At 42.6% G+C, this 23,265-nt stretch overlaps 1 protein-coding gene across 1 annotated transcript in view; it reads left to right on the top strand.

The window, feature by feature from the left end:
* The window catches only part of MACO1 (macoilin 1), a 52,277-nt gene extending 33,821 nt beyond the window's left edge, over positions 1–18,456 (top strand). The window contains exons 7-11 of the mRNA XM_031464389.2: positions 6,544–6,702; positions 8,120–8,302; positions 10,306–10,426; positions 11,999–12,173; positions 16,489–18,456. Coding sequence (XP_031320249.1) covers positions 6,544–6,702; positions 8,120–8,302; positions 10,306–10,426; positions 11,999–12,173; positions 16,489–16,691 — 841 coding nt within the window. The 3' untranslated portion in view covers positions 16,692–18,456. The remainder of the gene's footprint in view (positions 1–6,543; positions 6,703–8,119; positions 8,303–10,305; positions 10,427–11,998; positions 12,174–16,488) is intronic.
* Positions 18,457–23,265: the final 4,809 nt, after the last annotated feature.

Genomic DNA, 23,265 nt, shown 5'->3' with positions numbered 1-23,265 from the left:
CTAGTTTGTGGCACTCAGCCTTATTGTTGAAGGGCTTCAAGAAGTCAGTTTCCTATATCCCTAAATGACCAGTTGTGTGAAATCCTCTAGATTTCCTTTTCTGTCTCTTTATGTTCCTTAATGAAAATGAATGTGTTTGACAGATTAGGTAGCAGAGACATAAGAAACTTTGTAATGGTTTCACCAGCAATCAGGTCATCAGGCTGTTGTTTATTTTTGTATACTTGTGCCTGGGAAGCAATTGTAGTAACCACAGTGAGACCTGAGGCAGCTTCATTTCGCTCTTTCCAGAGCTGTGGTTTATAGAATATACTGGGGCAGCTTCAAGTCAGGATAGGCCTCACTTAAGGTGAGATACATTCATGTTTTCATGTGAATGACCCATGCTGCCCATCCTGTCAGTGTGAATGACCTGGAAAGAGGGGAGGGGAAGGAGTTGGTGGAGAGGGTAAACAGTATTTCTTCTGGGAACAGAGCTTTGATTTATGAGCTCAGCTTTCTGCATAGACAGCTGTGTGGTCCCTAAACAAGTCTTGTCTTGTGTGATTAATGTATACCAGGGGATCTCCTAATGGAATTAGGTACTTACCGAGATGAAGCAGTTGCTCTTCATTCATTCTTTTCATGTGCACCTGCCTTCTTGATAAGCAAATGCCCATTTACCCCTGTCTCCTTCAGCCACTATTTAAACTAAAACTCTGACAGCCTGCTGTAGATATGTTGTTTCCCGAGCCACATGTATCATAACATTGACCCCATTGTATTCTCAGCACTGAGGAGAAGGACATAGAGTGAGGGTTAGAGTCATGGTCCTGGAAGGATTGGAAGAAACACACTTCCAGCTTTTAATTTTAGGGCACTATCAACCCCTGGCTTCAGAGAACTTACAGTCTTTTTAGAAATAAGCTACATACACAAAAAAAGATTAAAAACCAAAACAAATTAAAAAACAGCACAGGTTTAGTGCTGAATGAGAAGCACCAATAGTAAGGGCTTTCAGTTTTTAGGAGCAAGAACTTTGGGCCCTTAGAAATCAGCACCTCATGCTGGAGAGTTTGTTTAGTTTATTTTTTATTTTTATTTTTTAACAGGGCCTCGAATGAGTGAGATTTGAAAATTGGAGGCTATTCCTTCAGAAGGGTGGTATAATTAAAGGCAGAGACATCTGGAAACAAGGAGTGGGTTGTTTTGGCTGGTATGATGGGTTTGTGAGAAAAACTCATCTTTCAATCACTTGGCTGTATGATTCGGAGATGACTTTCTGAAGCCCCTTTTCTTATGGAGCAAGCAGCATTGTAAGTTCTGTGTTGTCTGGCAAGGCCTACAGCATATCTGTCACTAGCTTTTCAGAGTTCAGAGATAACAGCAGAGCTGAGGCCCCCTATCTTCCTGATGGCCTCATGGGGTCAAGCTGGCAACCTATAGAAATATACATTTAGGTCGCTTTCTGGAGTGGGTATGGAGTGTGACTCATAGAGTGTTTGGGGAACCTAGTCATCCCTAGGTGAAGTCCTGGCTGAGAACAGGTCTCCCTCTTTTTTGCAGGACATGTTTCCTGGGGAAATTTACTGCCTCAGAGCCTTAAAGTTCTTCTGTGTTCTCAGTCAGGCCTCATAAAGCTTTAGGCTTTATAAAAACATGAAGGTATTGGCTGTACACATTGGAGGCTTTTGAACTTTTTTAAACTTTTAAACAGTCTTAGCACTATGGCTGTAATTCAGGCAATTCACAGTGGATAAGGATTACAAACATTTAGACGTCAGTATCTCCCTACCTTTTCATATACTCAAAAACAATACCCCTTTCAACTGAAAGCTGACACTTGAATACTATACTTTGTTTTACTACCAGGTATGCTTCGAGATACTCGAAGATATGTCTCCTATTTAGCTTACCTGAAAGACTCATGTTTGAGCTTCATTCTTTTGGTCAGCTCGAAAATTACCCCTTTTTAAAATGTAAATCTTCTCTCTTAAAATTAAATAGTTAATTATTAGCCATTTACATTATAGCTTACCTTAGTTGGGTGGAATGAGGGAGAAGATGAGATGGAGTGGAGGTTTGGAGTGGGTAAGAGGGTTCCTTATCTTGGCAGCATTGCTCTGAAATCAGCCTGGCCACAGAGTGGAGCCCTGAGGAAGTGCTGCTCTCGGGGGGCCCCCTCTTGCTCGTGAGTTAGGTAGTCTGCTGGAGTTCAGAAGTAGCTTCACAAGTTTATAAGTCGAGTTTAAATTCATCAACAAAATGGCTTGGAAAGGTGCCTGGACCTAATAGGTAACATTTTGAGTTGATTAGAACCCTGGCTTGTCTAATTTGGCATAAACAGACATATTTACTGGATGCGTAGACTCCAGCTTTGCTGTGGGCCCTGTCTGTATCCCAAGTAGAAGCGTTCTTGGGCAGCCTTTGTCAGGGGGAATACTAGGGCCACGGGGGTTGGGCAAGGAGGGATGCATTTATTTGCTGCCTAAACCTTACCAAAGCTTGGTTAAGATCTGTCTGACCCATTATTTCTCTTTTTTGGATGAGTTTGTTAGCTCTGCTGGAGGAAAGTTCTCTTTTCTCCCTTAATCTTCTATTGTGTAAGGAGGAGAGTAGGATTTAGCTCTGATAAATGGGTTTGAGCTCGCAGATGAATTTTTCTTCCTTTCTTTTGATTCCTGTTTACTGAAATTAGTTTTAAGGGTTATAAACTATTACTTCTGCCTCATTTTCTTCTTGACCACTTGCTTCTAATTTAGGTTGCAGCTGTTGACATTTTATTAAAACCCCAGAATACATTTGAAGATTTTTCATTAACCTCTTAACACGATTTAATCAGTACTTCTTGGTGCTTCACACCAATAAATTATACATTTGCATTTTACCTAGTAAGTACTGACCTTCAGCCCCAGAGAGTTAAGTATACCATAAAGACAAGTAGCAGTAATCTGTCTAGTAAATGCCCGTGGCACTTGACTGGCTTGATTCAGTTCAGTTTTCTAATTCATATAATTCTTTAAAAACTCATGCATACATTTTCCTATTGAGCATATGCAGAGAGTGAAATATATCTTAGAAAATAGGATTGTACAGTACATCCATACAGCGTAATATTATGCAATTAAATTGTGAAAAATTTCTAATGATGTGGAAAGGTGCTTAAGATATGTAAAATATATGTGATTCTCAGCGGTATTAAAAATGTTTAAATGTGTTAAGAAAGAAAAGAAGTGAGGTAAACGCAAGTAGTGGTTCTGTCTGGATGAAGGGATTATGAGTTATTTACATTTCATTCTTTATACTTTCCTGTTATATGCAGTTTTTTGTATTGATTGGGTATCATTTTTGCAGTGAAAACATGAATCCAGTAAGGAATTATAAATCATTTTACTACCTACCTCAGTAAAGATTTAAAATATAGTGAATATTCATCGTTAAATTAATGCTTTCTGTACAGAGACAATGAAAAATTTCCCCTCATAAATTTTAAAAACTACTGAGAATTTACCCTTTAGCACGTAAAGTTGTCTTACATGTCGTTATGCAGTTTCCCGTAGATCTGTGTTTCTTAGACTGGGGAATGCTGGTGTTAACTCACAGGTTTGCTGCAACTGCTTGGAAAACAACAATTCACGGTTTTACAGAATTAATGGCAGCAGTTAGGAAAATCCTGAAGCATTTTAGTTGTATGCCTTGTGAAATTAAGTTATTTAATTTTTGAAAATAAGCTTTTTATTGAAGTATACCATATCCACAAAAGTGCATAAATCTCAAGCTTACAACAACTTAGGAATTTTTACAAGGTGAACATACTGTTGTAACTGTGTCACTTTATTTCTGTTGTACTGCTTTATGTCTTTGACAATATTTTCATAGTCTACACAAAACAATATTGTTTAGTGTTCTGTGGCCTCCAGAAGTTGCACTCTAGATATTTCGCATGTTTTGCTCTCATAACTGCACTAACTCTGGGTTTTTACCCCAAAACAACTCTAAAGTTTCATTCAGAATATTGTTATTCTTAGTTCATGGTAGGAAAATTTGGCTTTTATAGATTAAAAAATGCAAAAAGGTAGTAACTTCAAAATTATCGACATCTAGCCTTTGCAGATTTAATTTTTCTTTCATTCCCAACTACGGCACACGCTTTGCCTCAGTGGCTGGTTGTGTGGAACTTGATTCCTGTGCCTCTGCATACGATACAGCTGAGGTTGCTAATCTGAAGGAGCAGATCAGCAGCTGGTGGTAAGTGTGTCAGGCCTCGAAATCCTAGACCAAGCTGGGAGGAACTTTAGAGATCATTTGCCTCAAATGGGGAAACTGAGTCTTGAAAGGTTGTGTGCCTTGCCCAGAGTGGCAGAGTTGGCATCAGAGCTGAGTCTAGAATCCTGATCTTAAGCCCCATTTCTAAACCATGCCGAGTCTCTATTCTCTTCTTAAAACTCATCCTTTCTACTAAAAATACAATCCTCAGACTGTGAAATTGACTTCTCAGGAAAGATAAATTACCTAACACGTATTTCAGCCAGACTTCTTAATGGGGATAACCTGATGGCATCAACCTGTTTTGGAAAGTATCTGTTGGGTTACTTCGGGTGAATGAGGGATGGTGTGGGGATGGTATCAGTGCCAGTAGGTAATTGTTTAGAGCAGTTCCGGGAGTATGTTCAACTGGAAAAACTCTGGCAGTAGGGAAAGTGTGGCATCATGTCAATTTGTGACCCTTGCTTGGAGAGTGAGCTGTGTCAGGAGACCAGCAGCACTTTTGGAACACAAGGTCTCCAGTCAGTGCTCCTAGGCACTGGACAGGGGGACTGGCTACTGTGCCTGGGAGATAACCATCGATGTTTCATGACATTTTGGTTTTGAGATTTTGTTTCAGTTGGCTAAAGATAGACAGGTAAATAAAGCTGCTCTTTGATTTTTCTGAGACCAGACAACATATATATGTATTCAGTAAGTGTTGATCACTGTGGTGGGCCCTGGGGATTTAGTGCTTCATAAAACATATCTGTAAGGACTCAGTCCATGGAGCTGGCAGTTCTAGGGAGAGATCACCATTGCTAGGGAGAGATCACCATTGCCCTTCAGAAATCTTGGTTCTGTTGGGATGTTGGATTAGTGAAATGCACGAGTCTCATCAGTGCAAACTGACTTCTGCCTACCTGTAAGTTTGTAGGAAAAGGTGTCTTCTGAGTCTCACCTGGCAGTCATCCTTGGCCTGACTTTCAGTGCAAGGCCCCTTCTGTCCTCTCTCACTCTATTCCCAGAGTACAGGCCTTCCTCAGAGGCCAGACTCATTGCTCTGCCCCCGAATATCTGTGGCTGTTCCTACCTTTAAGCTTTCGAGCATGTTTTCTCCTTGTTTAGAATGCCTTCTCTTCTCCTCTACTTCTCCCAATCCTGCCCAACTCACTTCTTGTCTTCTCTCCTCAACTCACGTGGCACTTCTCCCCATACCTTCTATGGGTGATGGGGCCACAGTTTGGCCTGCTGGAGAAGAGAGTGGCTCTGGAGGTAGGCTGCCCGTGTGACTTTGGGCTGGAACCTTTCCTGAATCTAGATTTCTTCATCTGTAAAAATGGGACTAATAATTGCACTCAGCCCATAGTTGTACAGATTAAATGAGTTCATTCCATTAAAGCCCACAGAACAGTGTCTGGCACATATGTTCTCATTAAATATTAGTTATTCCTGCTAGTATGTATTTAATCATGGCTTTCCTGTGTTATTGTTGAGTCATTTTAAGTGTCTATTTATTGGCCGCAGTGAAATCCTAAAGTCCTCTCATGAAGAAAGGGACTTGATTTTATACTTTTTGTCAACCTTTTTTAGCCCTTTATGTGCATATAATAGTTCCCCAGTACATGTAACTTAAAATGAAACTACTACTGTATTAAAGAAAATAAATGGAAGAGGAGTAAGGGATTGAAAAGATGGGCTTCATTTCACAGATAGTGTTTTCTCGTGATTCATAGATCATGTAATTTGTTCCTTTTTCATTGTTGTTGAGTCTGTTGAGTTCTTCTGTCACAATCACTGCAGGTGTGAGCATCATTTAGCAAGGATGCTAGCAGTGTCAGGAGGTTGTCTCAGACAGTTTTCTTCTAGGCCCGTGATGGGAGGGAGTCTCAGGCAGTACATTCTGAACTATTAGAGTCTCTCAAAGCAGGTAGGTCCTGGGCTGGTTGTTATTAACATAGCTCCCTTGCCGAGGGGCATGGGAAATTCACCAGTGGGGAGGAGACCTTAGCCTTCAACCGTACTCCCTCTGCCTTCCCCTCCTGCTTTATTAGCAGCTCAGGTATTCATAAGCACCATCTTCACCTGTCAGTGTTCACAAATACTTGGGAGGAATCAAAAGCTACCCTCTGGGAAGAGGTGGGAACCCAGGCAGCAGCACTGAAATCAAAGGCCGATTGTGGACAGGAGTTGTGGTCATGTCAGGAGCTGCCAGAGGGGTGCTCCGGGACCAGTGGTCCGGGACTTCAGCCAGGGTCTCACAGAGGCCCGTGGGTGCCCTCTCTATGATAAAAAATCCTGTGTTTCTCCTTCTCCTAGGCTGGAACAAGACATTAAAAAGTTAAAGGCTGACCTGCAGGCCAGCAGGCAAGTGGAACAGGAGCTCCGCAGTCAGATCAGCTCCTTGTCGAGCACCGAGCGAGGGATCCGCTCAGAAATGGGCCAGCTCCGACAGGAGAACGAGCTGCTGCAGAACAAGTACGTGTGCCTTTTGGGCCTTTGGCCTTGAGCCAAGTGGCCTCACCGTTTCTCTTGTTTCCAGGGGCTGTAGCACAAGATTCATGATGATAAAGCAATCTAGCAGAGGGTTTTTTAATAAAATGTTTAAAATACTCAATTTAGGACCAGAAACCCAGCATGTTACAAAATCTATATACAGCTTAGTGGTAGAGCTTAGCATGCAGGAGGTCCTGGGTTCAATCCCCAGTACCTCCATTAAAAATAAATTAAATAAATAAATAAATAAAACTAATCCCCGCCCCCCGAACAAACAAACAAGACTTACTTCATGCAACGAAACAGTTTATTAATATTTCTATTTTGTCTTCTTTTATTTAATAGCTCCTCAAATTGTGGCAGAAGTATTTCTCTTATTCCTTTGAGTGAAACTTACCAGAGGATTAGACTCTATTTACTTTGATTTCTGGAACTAAAAAATGACACTGAACTTTATTTGAAGAGGCAGGCATAAAGCCAGCTCTTCTGTGTGAATTCTTTTATGCTTCCCATTAATTCATTCTGGAATTACTTCTTAACTCAGTGTGGGTCTGTCTTTTTTGGAATCTCTAAGCAATGTGTGTCTGGGTTAGTGATTCCTGTTATAGGCTCTGAGCTTTCTGGGCTTTCCCTTGAAAGAGTAGTCCTTCAACATTTTCGAGGAATGTAGCACAAAAGCTAGCGCATTACAGGCAGATAACCTTTCCATTTCTTCTGACCATGTAGTGCCTCTAACACTGTTACATAGAGAATGTCTCAGCTTACATTGAGAAAAACTCACCTTATATTGATATATTGAGAGAAACCTTGTATTGATACGTAAAGCTGGGGGTGGTAGTAGGAAGGGAAGGGAGTGTGGCTGAAATTTCTATCTGAAATTAAGCATCCTGTGATTCTAACTATGAGATCTATTTTGGGATACGCTAAGAAAACATCTCACAGCTGGAAAGGAAAGGCTTGCAGTAGGCTGCAGCATATTGTTTTCAGGCAAAGAAAGACCTTCCCCTCCCATCCTCTGTTCTTTAGTCTCAGACCAAAGTTCTTTCAGGGTATTTTGGGGCACTAGAATTCATCCTACAGTTATCTTTTCCTCTGATAGAAATTTGTTTTATCCTGTTTTCTGGGTTACCTTCTATAGATCACTTACATTAGTAGAGCGGAGGCTAGGTCTGATTCTGTATCTTGTAAGGAAGCTTGTTTATTTGGTGTTTAGGAATTGTTAAATAATAATGACAGTGTATTTTCCCTGGGCACTGGGAGTTGACATTTATGATTTGCTATTCAAATCTCCTGTTTACTTTGGTCTTAAAATGATAAAGAGGAACCATGTTTCTTCAGGGTTTATAGTGGACGTTTCTAATTGTAAAACTTTGTACCACTGACAATCATTTCCATATAGGTTACATAATGCTGTTCAGATGAAGCAAAAAGACAAGCAGAATATCAGCCAGTTGGAGAAAAAGCTAAAAGCTGAGCAGGAAGCCCGAAGTTTTGTAGAAAAGCAGTTAATGGAGGAGAAAAAAAGGAAGAAGCTAGAAGAAGCCACTGCTGCTCGGGCTGTTGCATTTGCTGCCGCATCTAGGTATGTCCGTGTCCCCAGAGTGCTTAATCCAAGGTTGGCTTTCCTTGGGCTGAAACAGATGTGGGAATTTGATACCTTGGACAGGACTGGAAATACACAATCATGCATGGATGGATTGCTTTAAGTATTGTTTTATTAGCTGGTTTCAGCTCCATCTGTGCACACTTGAGTTCTCTTATGACAACTTCATCCCTCAGTGGCCTCCTCTGTAAAGTGGGATGAGGGAATCACCATGCCTCCCATACATGGGAGACAAAATGCTGCTCAAAAAGTTTCCAGCCACTTCCTGTCAGATTGATAATTACTAAACACTTAGAACCAATCTGGAATTTTGTTCCTTTTATAGAACTAGCCTTACTCTCTACTCTTAGGTGTATGTTTCTGGAGTTTTTATCTTAAAATGGAAGGGAGGTAAAATCTTGGTTCCCCAGGCACTCTGTACTGACTGCTCATGTCTTCGTTGGATATCAGCAAACTGTCAAATGAGCTGGAAAAAAATGGAGAAAAGTTAAGAGCCTCTTTTTCTTTTTCTTTTTGGCTTCTGCTTCACTTTATCACTGTATCTTTTTTCTTTGTTTTTTTTGACTGGTGAAGTTCATCAGCATGGTTGGGGTCAGTTATGGGTTTACAGATGTGGAGTGAGGGTAAATTTTTATTTTACTTTAAGTGTCCTAATTTTCACCTGTGATAGAATTCTACTTTTTGCTTTTTTGTATTTGGTGTGTTAATAGCCTTCTTTTGAGTTCTGGCATTTGCAGAGTAATTGGTGAGCCATCATTTCATCTTTTGGTAAATAATCAGCGGGAGAAAGAACTCTTCCTCCTGTGTGAGCATGCCTTCCCCCAGCAGACCCTATACTGCAGATGACTGAGCTGGCCCATCAGCATCCATACAGAGTTACAAGACCCTTTACTAAACCTGCCTAGGACGTGGGAGTTTTGTTTGCTCATTCATTTAAAGACTTGTAAGCATTTCTGAGGCACTTATGTTTGTAGGAGATTCCCCTGAATAGTCATCTGTTGTGGCTTATGCTCTCCTTAATTCATCCAGCAGTTACTCTTTTTAAAAAAAAAAAATCCCTGAGGAGGATATGATAGTTCCTTAACTATAGTGTTTAACGTCTCTTATGCCTGAGAATCAGTAACTTGGTTTCAGCCTCTGCCCCAAATCTCTTGTGTGTTCATTTAAGCTTATTTGCTGTGATCTTATCCTTGGATGGTCCTTGTTTGCCATCATTTATGTAGAGGCTGTTTTTATTCTTAGGTGAATCTCAAGGCGTTAAGTCTCTCCTTTTCAGTAGGCCAAGGACACCTACTTTCTCCACCAGGCTGTTTCTGAAACCTGAACAGTTAATCAGCTTTGGACTGGCCATTACCATCATCATTTTTAGTTTGTCCTTATCATAGCCCTGAGAAGTAGCCTAATGTTGCTCCTTTCTTTTTCTGTTTACTCCAGGCTTGTCACAACTTCATGACTAAAGAAAGGTGATGATCCCAATGCATAGCCCCTCAGAAATGAAAATGTTTTTAGCTCACCGCCCCCTGCTGGAGACAGCAGGCATCTGGTTCTGTCTTGCTCAGGTTGTGTGCATTGTCTCATCACATGGCCTGGTGGGAAGCTTGCTGGATTGGCAAGCTAAAAAAATCCTCATTTCTTACCTGAGTACGGTGACCTCCAAGCCAGGTGACCTTGGACTAGTGTTATATCTAAGTAGCTTCAGTTTTCTTACCTGGAAAATGGGATAATATATCCTACCCCAGTAAAGATGATAGTGTGGGTAAAGTGCCTAGCTTGGTCACTGGCCTATATTAGACCCCCAGTTAATAATTATTTTAGATCATTTTTAAAATTATCAAAGAACAGAGAGAATGAGCAGACTGAGTCAAAAGCTAAAATCTGACTGACTGGAGTATAAGAAAGTATAAGCAAAATACCAATCCTGCAGTATAAGCAAACCTTTAGTCTTTTAAGTACCTTTTTTCCCTTCTCTTCTTTTTCAAAAGAGGAGAGTGCACCGAAACCTTACGGAATCGGATCAGAGAATTAGAAGCAGAGAGCAAGAAGCTCACAATGGACATGAAGGTGAAAGAAGACCAGATCAGAGAGCTGGAACTGAAAGTTCAGGTGAAGGGAAACAAAAGACTTCATCACACTTGAATTCCTCTTCCATGTTAGACTTGTGCTCTGTGCTGCAGTATGGAGATGGTGCCTTTTAATACAGGGCAAACCCAAGTCCATCTGAAAATCTCTGTAAGACACAAAGGAGCCTCTCGTCTTGTCCAGCTCATTCAAGTCATATTTAATTTAACCAGATTCCAATACGTGCCAGAAAAGTTGATGGTCTTTGACATGTTTTATATCACAATTTGACTTACTGTAGATTGATTACACTTTTTCAGGTTAGGTAGCATTTATCGCCTGTGAAATTAGAAAAGAATGTTTAAATGGTAATATTAACCTGGGTGAAGATCCAGTAAAATAGGCCTCATATGTTGCTGGTGGAAGTGTAACTTTCTGGAAAAGGTTATGTACTTTTTAAAACTATTTCCCTTTTTATGACTCCAGCCTAAGATCAGTATTTTAAAGTCTCACCAGTGGGGAGGGTATAGCTCAAGTGGTAGAATGCAAGCTTAGCATGCAGAAGGTCCTGGGTTCAATCCGCAGTACCTCCTCCAAATATAAATAAACCTAATTACCTACCCCCCTCTGCCAAAATAAACTGATTAAACAATACAATAATAAATAAGTTAAATATTTAAAAATAAAAAATAAAATCTCACCAATGATTGATATACAAAGATGTTGATCTTAGTAGTATATAAATGCAAAAAAATTTGGAAATAGTCTTAACAATGGGAGATTTGTTTAATAACTTATGGAACATACACACATAGGAATATTATACAACCAATAAAAATTGCATTTTCAAAGAACAGCTGAGATTATTTATATAAGCTTTTTAAAAATTGTACATATAGTGTGATTTCAGTTATGCTAAAAGATACACATATGCTTAAAAACGACTAAAATATAAAATTTTCAGTGTTGGGGTTTTGGGTGATTTTTATTTGAGCTTTTATGTATTTTTTAATTCACTATAATAAGTTTAGATTTCTCTGTTAAAATAAAAAAAATCAGTGTATGTGTGTGTGTGTATATGTGTGTATATATATGTGTGTGTGTGTGTGTGTATATATATATGTATGTGTGTGTGTGTGTGTGTATATATATATATATATATGACATTTATTGGCTACATTACCTGATGTTTTAAGTGGGCTTATTTTGCTGTATGCCCTGTCAAAATAATTAACATTTTTATAATTTTTAGTGCAGATTGAGAGCCAAGTTTTGGTAAATTTGACTGCAGCATTATGGCAACATTTGCAGCTGGCAGCAAGGAAAAGTTCTTTGTGGTTCTGAATTAGGATAGTAAGAGAGTATTTTATTGAGAGATAGAGTCCACTGTTACCTAGAAACAGCCCAGCACAGTCAGTGTTTTTCGTATGTGCACATCACTGTATAAATACATCTTGCAATCCCTGTAAGTGGTGAGGTCTGAACCCATGAAACATCAGGAGTCTGTGTTCTAAGGGCCAGGTCAGTAATAGTGGGATTTTATTTGTGATTTCAGGCTAATTTGTAGACATCGATCAAAACTATCTTGTAACATTGCTGCTTTGATGATATTGATAGGAGCTTCGGAAATATAAGGAAAATGAGAAGGACACTGAGGTGTTAATGTCAGCCCTCTCAGCCATGCAAGATAAAACACAGCACCTGGAGAACAGCCTGAGCGCAGAGACAAGAATCAAGCTGGACCTGTTCTCCGCACTGGGGGACGCAAAGCGGCAGCTGGAGATTGCCCAAGGTAGGAGAGCAGCAGGCCCCGGATCAGGGGGCGTGGCTGAGGAAGCCCCGGGACGTGGGGAGCAGAGGCCCTTAGGGCTCGAACCAAAGGCATTTCAGTTTCCTCTTCAAGTGGTTTGATAAGTGCCCATCATGGACATCTAGGAATCATCACATTAATTCATTCTGTGACATATTTTGAGATGAGAAATGTCAAGTGCAGGGCACACAGAGAAGAGTATGAGATTCTGTGCTCAGGGAGCTCAGGGTGTTGTTGAAGAAATAGAGAACTTCAGAGTCACCGAAAGGTGCTGCTGTAGCAGGATGTACTACAGGGTCTATGGAAACAGAGAGGCAGGGACTAAGCCAGTCTGGGGAATTAGGGAAGGCCATTTCTCACGGGAGCTGATGTCTGAGCTGGGTCTTGATTGATGAGAAGGGGTTAGCCCAGGGAGGAAGTGGCATGGTGGAGGTTAGGGGTAGAGAGGTATCTAAACAGAAGAAACAGCTTGGGCAAGGCCAGGGAGGCCAGGAGGGCCTGATGTGTTCAGAGCCACAGCTGGCTCTGCTTGGCTGGAGCGAAGGTTGCAGAGGAGGGCTTGATGGGAGAAGAGTCTGGAGAGCAGGCTGTTGACTCAGCAGATATTTGCTGAGACCTGCCATGTGCCAGGCACTGTGAGAATCCCTGAAGGAACAGACAGTAACAGGCAAATATAATACGTGATGCGTGCAGTGAAGAAAATAAATCAGTGGCGAGGCAGGGTGTGTGCATGCGTGTGCGTGCCCACATGCGCATAGGGCTGCTGACTTGACGTGGTGGAGGTGGGAGATTCTTTGAACAGGTAGCATTTGAGCAGAGACTGAGAGGAAGAGAGTGAATGAGCCACAGTAAGTCACTTCAGTCAGAGGGAGCAGGCATGGTGGCCAGTGGGGCTGCAGCCTGAGTGATGGGGAGAGTTGCCAGAGTCAGAAGTAGTGGGAGCCATGTTCTGCCAGCTTTGCAACCCATGGGAAGAACTTTGGGCTTTACTCTGAGTGACATGGGAAGCTTTGGAAGGCTTCTGAGCAGAGGCCTGACATGACCTGATGAAAAGAAATTTGGCTTTTGTTCAAAAAATCGATGAGCCTCCAGTAGATTACTGATAAAAATTTTCAGACTGTTGACTTAGTAGAAGGAAAAGAATATTTCAACAGGTACTTACAGAGCGTTCACATTTACTCTGCATAAAGCATTGTCCTAAAAGGTAAAGGGGAGACAAAGATGTACAAGACATAATTTAGCTGGGGATCCACTAAGGTAGTGGTGCTCAAACTTTTTGCTCTTAGGGACCCCTTTACACTCTTAAAATTTTTGAGTACCCCAAGGAGGTGTTTTTCAGGTGGATTATATCAACCAGTATTTACCTGTTAGAAATTAAAACCTAAAACATTTATTAATTCATTTAAAAATAACATAATGAACATATTAGTTAGCATTAGTAACATTTCTATGAAAACTATATTCCTCAAAACAAAAAAAAAAGCTTTAGTGAGAAAAGTGGTATTGTTTTACATGTAGCAAATCTCTTTAGTTTTTGGCTTAATAAAGTTCAGTTCTCTTCTCTATTTCTACATTTAGCTTGTAATTTCACTTGCCATGTTGCCTCTGGAAGATTTCACTTACACTCATGGGCAAATGAGCGTGAAGAAGGCAGATACTGTATTATCATGAGGATGGTGTGGACCCTGTGGGCCCAGTGAGAACTGCCACACTGAGGAAAGCCGCACAGCAAGGCCTGCTGCCGTTGGATGGAGGCAGATGGCTTGAAAGGCTGGAGGAGAGATCAGGGTGGCTTCATGAGGGAGAGGCCATTGAGTGGACTTCGAAGGATGAATTCTGAGAGCAGAGAATGGCAGGGAAAAACACTGTTACCTGAGGGAATAGTGTAAGCAAAGGAAAGAAAAGAGTGCTAAGGGTGTCCAGGTCAGCAGTCCGGTGGCCTTAAGCTGGGGGACGTGGAAGAAGAGAGTAGGAGATTAGGAGGACTGTCTTACAGGGTGTGTCCCCTAGATTTTCTGGAGGAAGAGGGTGACGTGTTCTGGCAGGGTTTCTGGAACCACGGAAGTAGAGCAGAACAGGTTTAAGGAATGAAAAGAGAGAATGAGTTTGGTTCGGGATGTTTTGATTCGGAGTTGCTTCCCGAACACCGGCCTGGAAGATCTTCATCAGTCAGTGGGAATTTGGGGTCTAAACCCCAGAGAGGGCCAAAACCCTTGGGGTGGGGATGGGATATAGAAGTTGTAAGAAGTTAGTGAAGCCACAGGAGTGGCCTGGGATGGTGGTGGTAGAACAAGAGGAGAAGGGGTTTGAGAATCTGGATTATTAATCTGTGGACCCAAGGAAAGGCTTTAAAAAGCAAGGTTCTTGGGAATCCTGCTTTAAAGCCAGACATCTAACCATACACTGTTTTTTTGCCTGCCTGGCTCAGCTCCCTGAGAAGTGGCCACCCTCTCGCTGCCTTATCCCATTTACTTGGATTTGCAGACTTGGAAGAGATTGCCTCCTGGAGTGAAGGAGTGAAGCAGCACCTAGTCTCAGAGTAGCCAAGGGGAGCTTGGCTTCACAGCACAGATCATATATATTGCATTGTTGGCCCAGAAATTCTTGTAAAGCAACAAAGAAGCAAAGAGAACTGTCTTTTCCAAAGCTCTGGGAATGTTTGCATGTTATGATTAAAGAAATCAAACTTAAATCTACATGAAAAAAAGATACAGTGGCTCATATATCAGATGCTGTTAGGTATTTTATTCATCTGAGGCTTATTTTGTTCAAAGGGTCGGAGGATATTTGATGCTTACTTGAAGCTGAGGGGAGTGAAGGAAGTCAGAGGGAGCAGTTCCTTTCTACTGCCCTTTGCTGCCACCTTCCCCACTGCTTCCCTCCACTGTCATGCTTGTGCTCGGAATACTCTAATAACTTAAATCAAACCCCATGTTGCTTTTCTGCTTCCTACTTTCTATATCATTTGATTCATCCTAGTTCCAAAATGGCTTTCATTTCTACTATATCATTTTTTAAAATACACCACCATGCTCTTGCATTTCAAATATATTACCATCTTCTGTTGGACTCAGAATGAGTGCAACTCAAATGCAGACTCTTTCTTTTTTCAGCATTTAAATTTCTGAAGGGCTCCTCCTAAGTGAGAACCCCTAGTAGACCAGGGAGTGTCAAAGCGTGGTGGAAATTGCCTGGGCTTCGGAAAGAGTGGTCCTGGGTTTAAGTCCTGCTCTACCTCTTAATAACTGAATGACTTCGGGCAAGATACAAAACTTGCAGGGCCTCAGCTTTCTTCTGGGCTGGGCATTAGGGATATAGCAAAGAAAAAAAGGAAGACAGTCTCTGCCCTCACAGAGCTCATGAGCCAGTGGAGAGATGATGGGCACAAATCATCACCCAAATGAGTAATCGCAAGAGACAGAAGAATGTGGTTGGTAGGAGTGCAGACTCTGGAGCCAGACTGCAGAGTTTGAATTCTGGCTCTGTCACTCAGCCTCATTGTATGTTGGTTTCCTCATCTATAAAATGGATGGTGATAACCTTATAGGGTTGTTGTGACAAATAAATGAGTTCATCTACATAAGCACTTTGAACAGCGTCTGGCACACTTGTATTAGCTATTGTAATTATTATCATTATTACAAAGAATAAAGTGACAGAAAAAGTTGAGGGTGTGTTGAGAATCTAGTAGGAGTTGGGGGCTGGCGGTAGGGTCTTAATTTAGGTGGAAGAAGCAGAGGAAGCTTTGTGAGGAAGTAGAAGCCTGAAGAGTGAACAACACATAGAGAGCCAGAGAAGCACAGGAAGGGGAGTGGCCCCGAGGCAGGCAGGAGCTGGCTGGTCTGACACTCAGAGGTAGCCCATCCTCCCAGAAAAATATTCCAGCTCAAAAATACTCCAGCTCAATATTCCGGTTCATAGTTCAAAAGGAGTACCCTCTTAGGCTGCCCTTGGGGACTGCCAAGCTCCACATGGATCCTGGAAATTGAGCTCTTCGCCTTGTCACACCGGCATGAACAGAATCCCTTTTTACCAGTAAACCATAGCCCACAGGCCAGATCTAGCCTGCCACCTGTTCTTGTACCACTCATGGCCTAAGAATAGTTTTTTCCATGGTTTTTAAAAAACACACACACAACAAAGACAGTATGTGGCTTGGCCCATCACAGGAAAAAATTGCCTGCCCTTACAAACCATCAGAGCTGGAGTTGAATCCGTTTGGGTTTGATTGGCCCATGAGGGTATTGCGTTGGGTGAGCCCTCTTTTCTCACTAATGGTGGGTCTTTGGTCTTCCAGGACAAATTCTTCAGAAAGACCAGGAAATCAAGGACCTAAAACAGAAGATAGCCGAAGTCATGGCCGTCATGCCCAGCATAACATACAGTGCTGCCACCAGCCCCCTGAGTCCCGTTTCCCCCCACTACTCTTCCAAATTTGTGGAGACCAGCCCCTCTGGACTCGATCCCAATGCCTCTGTTTACCAGCCCCTGAAGAAATGAACGCCAGCAGTGTGTTTTGTCCAACCATTTGGTTATCAGAAGGCATCGCAAAGGAACGTCTCTGGCAGTCAAGATAAAAAAAAGTTTATATTGTATTTTGTGGGACTGTATATGTTGTCGTTTTTAAAAAGGGGGGGAAGTAACATCCAAGTCTGATTAGAACTGCCCATCAGTTTTTCTTGTAAATTTTTAGAAGACCTCACAGAACTTTGCAGTTTATTTTTCTTGGCCAATACATTAAAACCATTCTTGGATTTCAAGTAGCCAATTTTGCCTTTTATGTATTCTTATAGTTTCCTCTTGAAGCAAAAAAAAAAAAAATGCAGTGTTTTTGCTTCTCAACCCTTTTATTTTTGTTTTATTCTTAAATCAGCAAGCAAAACCTGCACATTGGATTCACGTGGGATGATAATGAAAACTTTTAGTTTTTAGTGTGAAAGGGTTAAATTACCTAACACAGCTTTGATCCTATCACTGCATTAAAGAAGATGATGATTGATATTACAGGAAACAAAAATTGATTATCCCTCCAAGGACCAAACAAATCCAAGGAGTGTCAATTCAGCCGAGGGGAGAGACTCAGGTGATGAGACCAGCTATGAGAATGTGACAGGGGTTGTGTCTGAAATGTGTGCATTCCCATCGGTATGTTAGTCCTAGCCAATTGCTAGCAGCAGTCTTGTTCACAGTGCCTTGGGAAAAGACATTTCAAGAGGAAACTTGATGATTTTAAACAATTTCCCGCTTTACCATCATCTGTCTTCTCTCTGTATCAAGCTCACTACGGATCCTGCTGTAAAACTGGTGGGTAGCTGGGCTGTTCGTTACCACCTCGGCCACACTTTCTGTTTCCTTTCATAGAAAGCACCACAGTGTTCTGGACCTGTCTCAAGGCAAGCACCCTGGGAAGGGGAGCCGGGCGGTGTTTATGTTCGAGAGACTGCATTGACGGCTAATAAAAGCTGCAGTTCTAGGTTTTGTTTTGTTTTTCTTTTTGTTTTTTTTTTTTTTTAATTTCATTTCATTCAACTGTGCTTTCTACTCTTCCATCATCTTATGTTTGACGATTTAAAAGAAACTTGACAATTCCTCAGCTCTTGTGCCAAGGAGGGTATTTTTTTGGAAAGAGTTTAAAACTCAAAACTCTGCACAAAGATTTCAGTTTCAAGTGTATGTTATACCTTGGTAGAAAAGTATTTGCACTGGCAACCTTTGGAAGTGTTTTAAGAATCAGGGTGGGGGTGGAGGGAGGGTCTGGGAGAGGGAGGGGCAAAGCAAAATTGTATTTGAAAACTAGGAAAATTAAGAAACCAAGTAGATTGGTTTTGTTTCCTTGCCATGGATTCTGGAAGGACATAGTTCTTCTAAAATTTCCTGTGAATTGGCATGTAAGTCTCATCTAAAGCAAATTAAGTAGGCAAGCAAGTCAGCAAAATAGAAGTATTAAAAAGAATTGTCCTTTTAATCACAGATCTTACTTTGGAATTTAAAACTTCTAGCTTTAGCCAGGTGTGCATGTTGCTGCCATTTTGCATTTTTGAATCATCTTGTGTAACTGTCACCATGAAAGTGTTGCTCAGAATTGTCATAGATTTTTTCATCTTTGTGCAAAAACATGGAAAATTGTTCCTGACTTTGTGTTGAGGTTTCCCCCATTTTGCTGCCTTTTGGGACAACTATTTTGGTTAAATACTTGGTCTTGGCTGCATTCTTTTTTTTTTCTCCTGTGGGGTTCAAAAGAATAAACATTTTCTTACAGATAAAACTAGTTTTCTGCCTTTTTAACTTTTCAGGAGGGCACACGAGATAGATTATTGTGAATGGCCTTAGATTTTCACTTTTGTTCAGTCCGCATTTCAGCACCCCAACAGTGGCACTGTCCCGTGCAGGGGCGAGCAGGTGCCGGACTCGGGATGAATCCATCCAGGGTCTCAAGTTGGTCTTACTTAAGATGTCTCCATCCTCATTCTCCCTCCTTCCTTCCCCTCCTATTCCCTCCCTCCCCCTTCCTTTCTCTCTGGCATCTGATTAGCCTTCTTTTCTGGTACAACCCTCCTCTCCTAAAAAAGCAAGTTAGGGGTGGGATTGGACGGTAGCTGGTGAGAAAATTTTGAGAGCAAATTTCCTTCCCATTTTCCAGAATCTTGTTGGGCCACTTTGTGACCAATACCCTGTTGGGTTTCCTTTCTGCTGCAGGTTCTGAACTGACCTCCAAGGTAACCACTGATATAGTCCTCCCTTGTTTCTAGAGGCTTTGTCTGTTTTCATCCTCTGAGAAGCCAGCTGCCTCTCTTGGCCTCTGTTTTCTTCTCTTGGCCATTGTTACAATTGATCTTGGCTCCAATTCTGGAAAATTTTGCTCTTGGCACCTCCCCCACCCCCCAATCCCTGTTACTGGATAGTCTTCCTGAGTCTTGCAAACACACCACACTTAACACCGTGAGCAGAGTTCCTCAGGGGAAACTCCTCAACTTGACTTGGCTTTTGCCTCGCCTCCCCTGAAGGAATATGACTGCCTCCAGCATTCTCATTGTCATGTTCTGTTCCACCAAGGAGATCTCCAGTTGTTGTCTTTGTTATTTTAGGTCCATCATAAAATGGTTCCATCTTAGTACAGTATAACTTATTACATGCCATAAAGCAGTGTTTGCCATTCTGGATGGTTAAATATTTACAGAAAGAGCGGGCTGAGTGTGTTTTGACAGGCCAAATAACCTCTCTATTGACATCTCCCAACCTGACAAGGAAATAGCTGTTGTGTGCCCATTCCCTCTGTGATCATCTTTCCAAGACAGCCAAAATGAGAATGGACAATTCCTCATTGCTCCCAGGCTGAAGGAAAGGAATAGTCCTTTCTCCTGCCCTCCCAATTCCCCAGGCTCACCTGGCTGTATTAATCGGGCTGTGTATGGCAAGCCGCTTGGAAGGGCTGAACATTTCTAACAGCTGCTATCAGATTGCTGCTTACGAAATTCATGTCATGCCAAAGGGAGATGAAGAAGTAAACCAGAAACCCACTCCAAAGCCATTTCAGTGAAAGCCAACTAGTAAAACTTTTCAGGTGGGCCATGGTAGCTAGACCTGGTTAGGTTCAAGGGCCTGAGTCCTATACATGCCTGGTTTTCTGGGACTCAGTGGTACTACGGAGCCGGCTTCTTCAGAAGCCTGCAGCACCTGCCCAAGTGCATCTCCCCTCTTTAAAGGCCCTTGTCTGCTCTAGGCCAGGCAAAGCCCCCTAGACAGGGATGGGAGTCCGCTCCCAGCTTTGCCACCAGCACTCTGTGACCTCCCTTAACCTCTCTGGGGAGTGTGCTGTTTCCTTACCTTTAAGAAGGAATAGTGTTCCTGGCTGCCCCGCCTGGAGTTGCTATGGGAGTCAGGTGAAATGATGCCAAGGAGTGCTCTGCGTACTAGCCAGGGCCTCCGACCAGGTCAGGGGCTGCAGCAGTGAGCAGCAGTGAGGCAGGGCCTGGCTAGGAATCCACGTCCCCCCAGCCTGACTCCCAAGTGAGCTCCTCAACAGTGTGTTCCGCGCTGGGGGCCTGAGCATCAGCACCGTGGGGTCGCCTCCCCAGGCCCTCATCTGAACCTGCACTTTAACATCTCCAAGTGATTCAGTTGCTTATGAATTGTTTAGAAGCCCTGTCCTGAGCTGACTTTCCTAACCCAAAGACTCTCGGCACTGTCACTCTCTTCTCGTTCAGGAACAGCCAACACTCAAGCTTTGAAAATTCAGAATAAGCTTAATTGATGAGGGACAAGCTGGAGATGAAGAACTCAAAGTGATACACGTTGTGCTTCTTTTGTTTATTACCTCCCCTTCTCCCCACCCCCCTAGAATTAGAATGTAAACTCCATGAGGCAGGGATTTTTATTTATTTACTGCTGTAACCCCAGAACCTAGAATAATGACCACTACATAGTAGATGCTCAGTGAATAACTATTGAATGAATAAGGTTAATTAACAGATAAGACATGTAACCTGAAATATCATGTCTTAGCTGAATTAGAGCATCTCTAATAGGACTACTAGAATGACGCCATAAACAATTGTTTCTAGGAGAGGAGAAAATTTGAAGTGGTATATTTACCATGACATCTTCCATCTGCCTGTCTCTGGGTTCTGCTGAAACCTTGTTTTTCTTGTCAGGTTTTCTCTACAAACTCCTGCTTGACTTAGCCAGGTGCAAAGATTTCTTAAACAGCTGGATGCCCTGCGAACAGTCACTTCTCTGTCAAGGAAATCTCACTGCAGGGAACCTGCCGGGAGCCGATCAGTTTTTGGCCCAGCTGGAGCGTCAGACCTGATTTCCCCACTAGCCTAGCGGGCACCGATGCATCTTGAGTCAATGTGGGGCTTTTTCATTTTGACAGTAATAGAATTATAAAGCATTTCCTCCAGGAAGGTATCTGGTTAAAGACGGATCCATCTGCCCAAGGGGCTCTCTCCTTCCTTGGGCTTTCTTTGTTCCTGCTTTTTTCCGACCTCAATGTTTGCTCTTCATTCCTCCGCCTTTGCCTGAAGTTCAAGTCTTACATCCCCTCATGATGGGCTTGCTAGGGTTCCGGAATCACCCTGCCATTCTACCTCTGATCTCTGTCCTCAGAATCCCAGGCTTAGCTTCACATAATGTGATGTGGCCTTTTAAGCCCCATCCAAGAAGCCTGGACAGGCTTTCTCTGGGCAGTGGTCCCTTCTGCCCCCCATCCAGCTCTGCACCCTCCAGACACCTTCTGGCTGGGGGTGAGGCAGGGCTGAGTGCAGGCTGGGGTCTTGCTGGGGTGCGTGCGGTCCGGCACCCATGCCCTCAGCAGAGTTGGCGCCCCACCAGCCCCTTCCCTGTGTCCTTGGAGCCTGTGTGTTCTGACACATCATTACAGTTCCAGGCCTGTAATTATTTAGAATAGTGGTTCTCAAACTTTATCTTTCATCAGAAGTGCCTAAATGTCTTGTTAAAACATAAATTTCTGGGCCCCACCCTCAGAGTTTCTGATTCAGGAGAACTGGGGTAGGGCCTGAAAATCTGTGGTTCTAACAAGTTCCCAGGTGAGGCTGGATCCTGGGACCCCATGTTGAGAACCGGTGACTTGAGCACGAGGGCTGGTCCTGGGGCCCCACCTGGCCTGAAGCCATCCTCTCCAGCTGCCACCAGGGGACACATGCGATCTTAGCAAGAGGTCTTTTCACCTCCAGCGCCAGCTCCACTGGACAGCAGAGGTTCTTCCCTAAAGATTCCTTTCTTTCTGATTGTAATTTTTGTTATTATGTATTAGGAAGAAGAAATATTGAGCTATATTATAAGGTGGGTTCTCAGAGTCTCTCTGACCAGCATCAAAGTTCCGAGGGACCAGCAATTTTGAAGGTGTTGAGTGTCCAGTCTTTCAAGAAGTGGAACTCTGTTTCCACAGGAAAAGACCTCTGGGGCCCCCCACCCCCAGCACACTGAAGTAGCAACTGTCTTTCAGAACTTCCTGGAATCATCCATATTCAGAACCCAAGGGACAGTTAACGATTATAGGTGACTTAAATTTTTCTTCTTTATATTTCACTATACATTCCAAATTTTCTACAAGGAACTTAATGGCTTTTAAAACATATTTTAAATAAAATTAAAAGCTAAAACAACTCAATATTTGAAAATTGGGAGATTTTACATTATCCAGATTTTTGTTGTTTTCTCTGAAAAATCTGCAGGACTGGCATCCCTCTCTATGCTGCAGAGTTTGGGAGAGGTAGGCCTTGGTCTCAATCCTGTGCTCATTAGAACCACCTGGGGAGCTCTTAAAAATGTCCATCCCCAGGGCCACTCCAGATAGCCTGATTTAACCAGACTGGGAGAAACCTGGGCTTTGGTTTGTTTTTTTTTAACTCCACAAGTGTTTCTAATATACAGCCAGGGTTGAGAAGCTGGAAACTATAGAGTAACGAGAGGAAGCCTGGGGCTTCAGAACAGGTGTGGTGGGTGTCTGTGGGCCGGGGGCTGGGCAGGCCCTAAGGTGTTTTTAGCTGGCCAGACTGAGCTTCAGGGAAGCCGGGAGACCCTGAAGCTGGGGAGACCCTTGTGGGCTCTCTTATTTCCTTCTGGCCCCTGGGCTTCCCTTCAGACCCTTGTCCTGGACATGTATAATACTGCCCTTTACCCATTTAAATTGTTAGCCCTCTGGTTGCCAAAAAGAAATTCTCTTAGCATCATCTCAAATTTGTTGTTATTATGTGTTCACTTCTTATCTATGGTTTTTATATTGCAAGCCATAGACACAGACTGTGGCCAGTATAAACCCAAAAGGGAAGTAAATGTAAACGGATGGGAGGGGAGGGTACAGTTCAGTGACAGAGTGCATGGTTAGCATGCCCCAGGTCCTGGGTTCAATCCCCAGTAGTTCGGTTAAAAATAAATAAACCTAATTACCTCCCCCCACCAAATAAACCCCAAGCAAAACAAAAAGATGTTTAAAAAAATGAAATTGCAATAGATTAAAAAAAGAAAAGAAAACAGATGGGGCCAGCACGTACAGGGATGACTGGAAGCTGAGAAGCCAGCTGGGAAAGATGGGACTCAACCAGTGTGGGCT

The sequence above is a fragment of the Camelus dromedarius genome, chromosome 14 (genome assembly GCF_036321535.1).
Source record: "Camelus dromedarius isolate mCamDro1 chromosome 14, mCamDro1.pat, whole genome shotgun sequence".
NCBI lineage: Eukaryota > Metazoa > Chordata > Mammalia > Artiodactyla > Camelidae > Camelus > Camelus dromedarius.
This window is presented reverse-complemented; position numbering and strand designations above follow the sequence as displayed.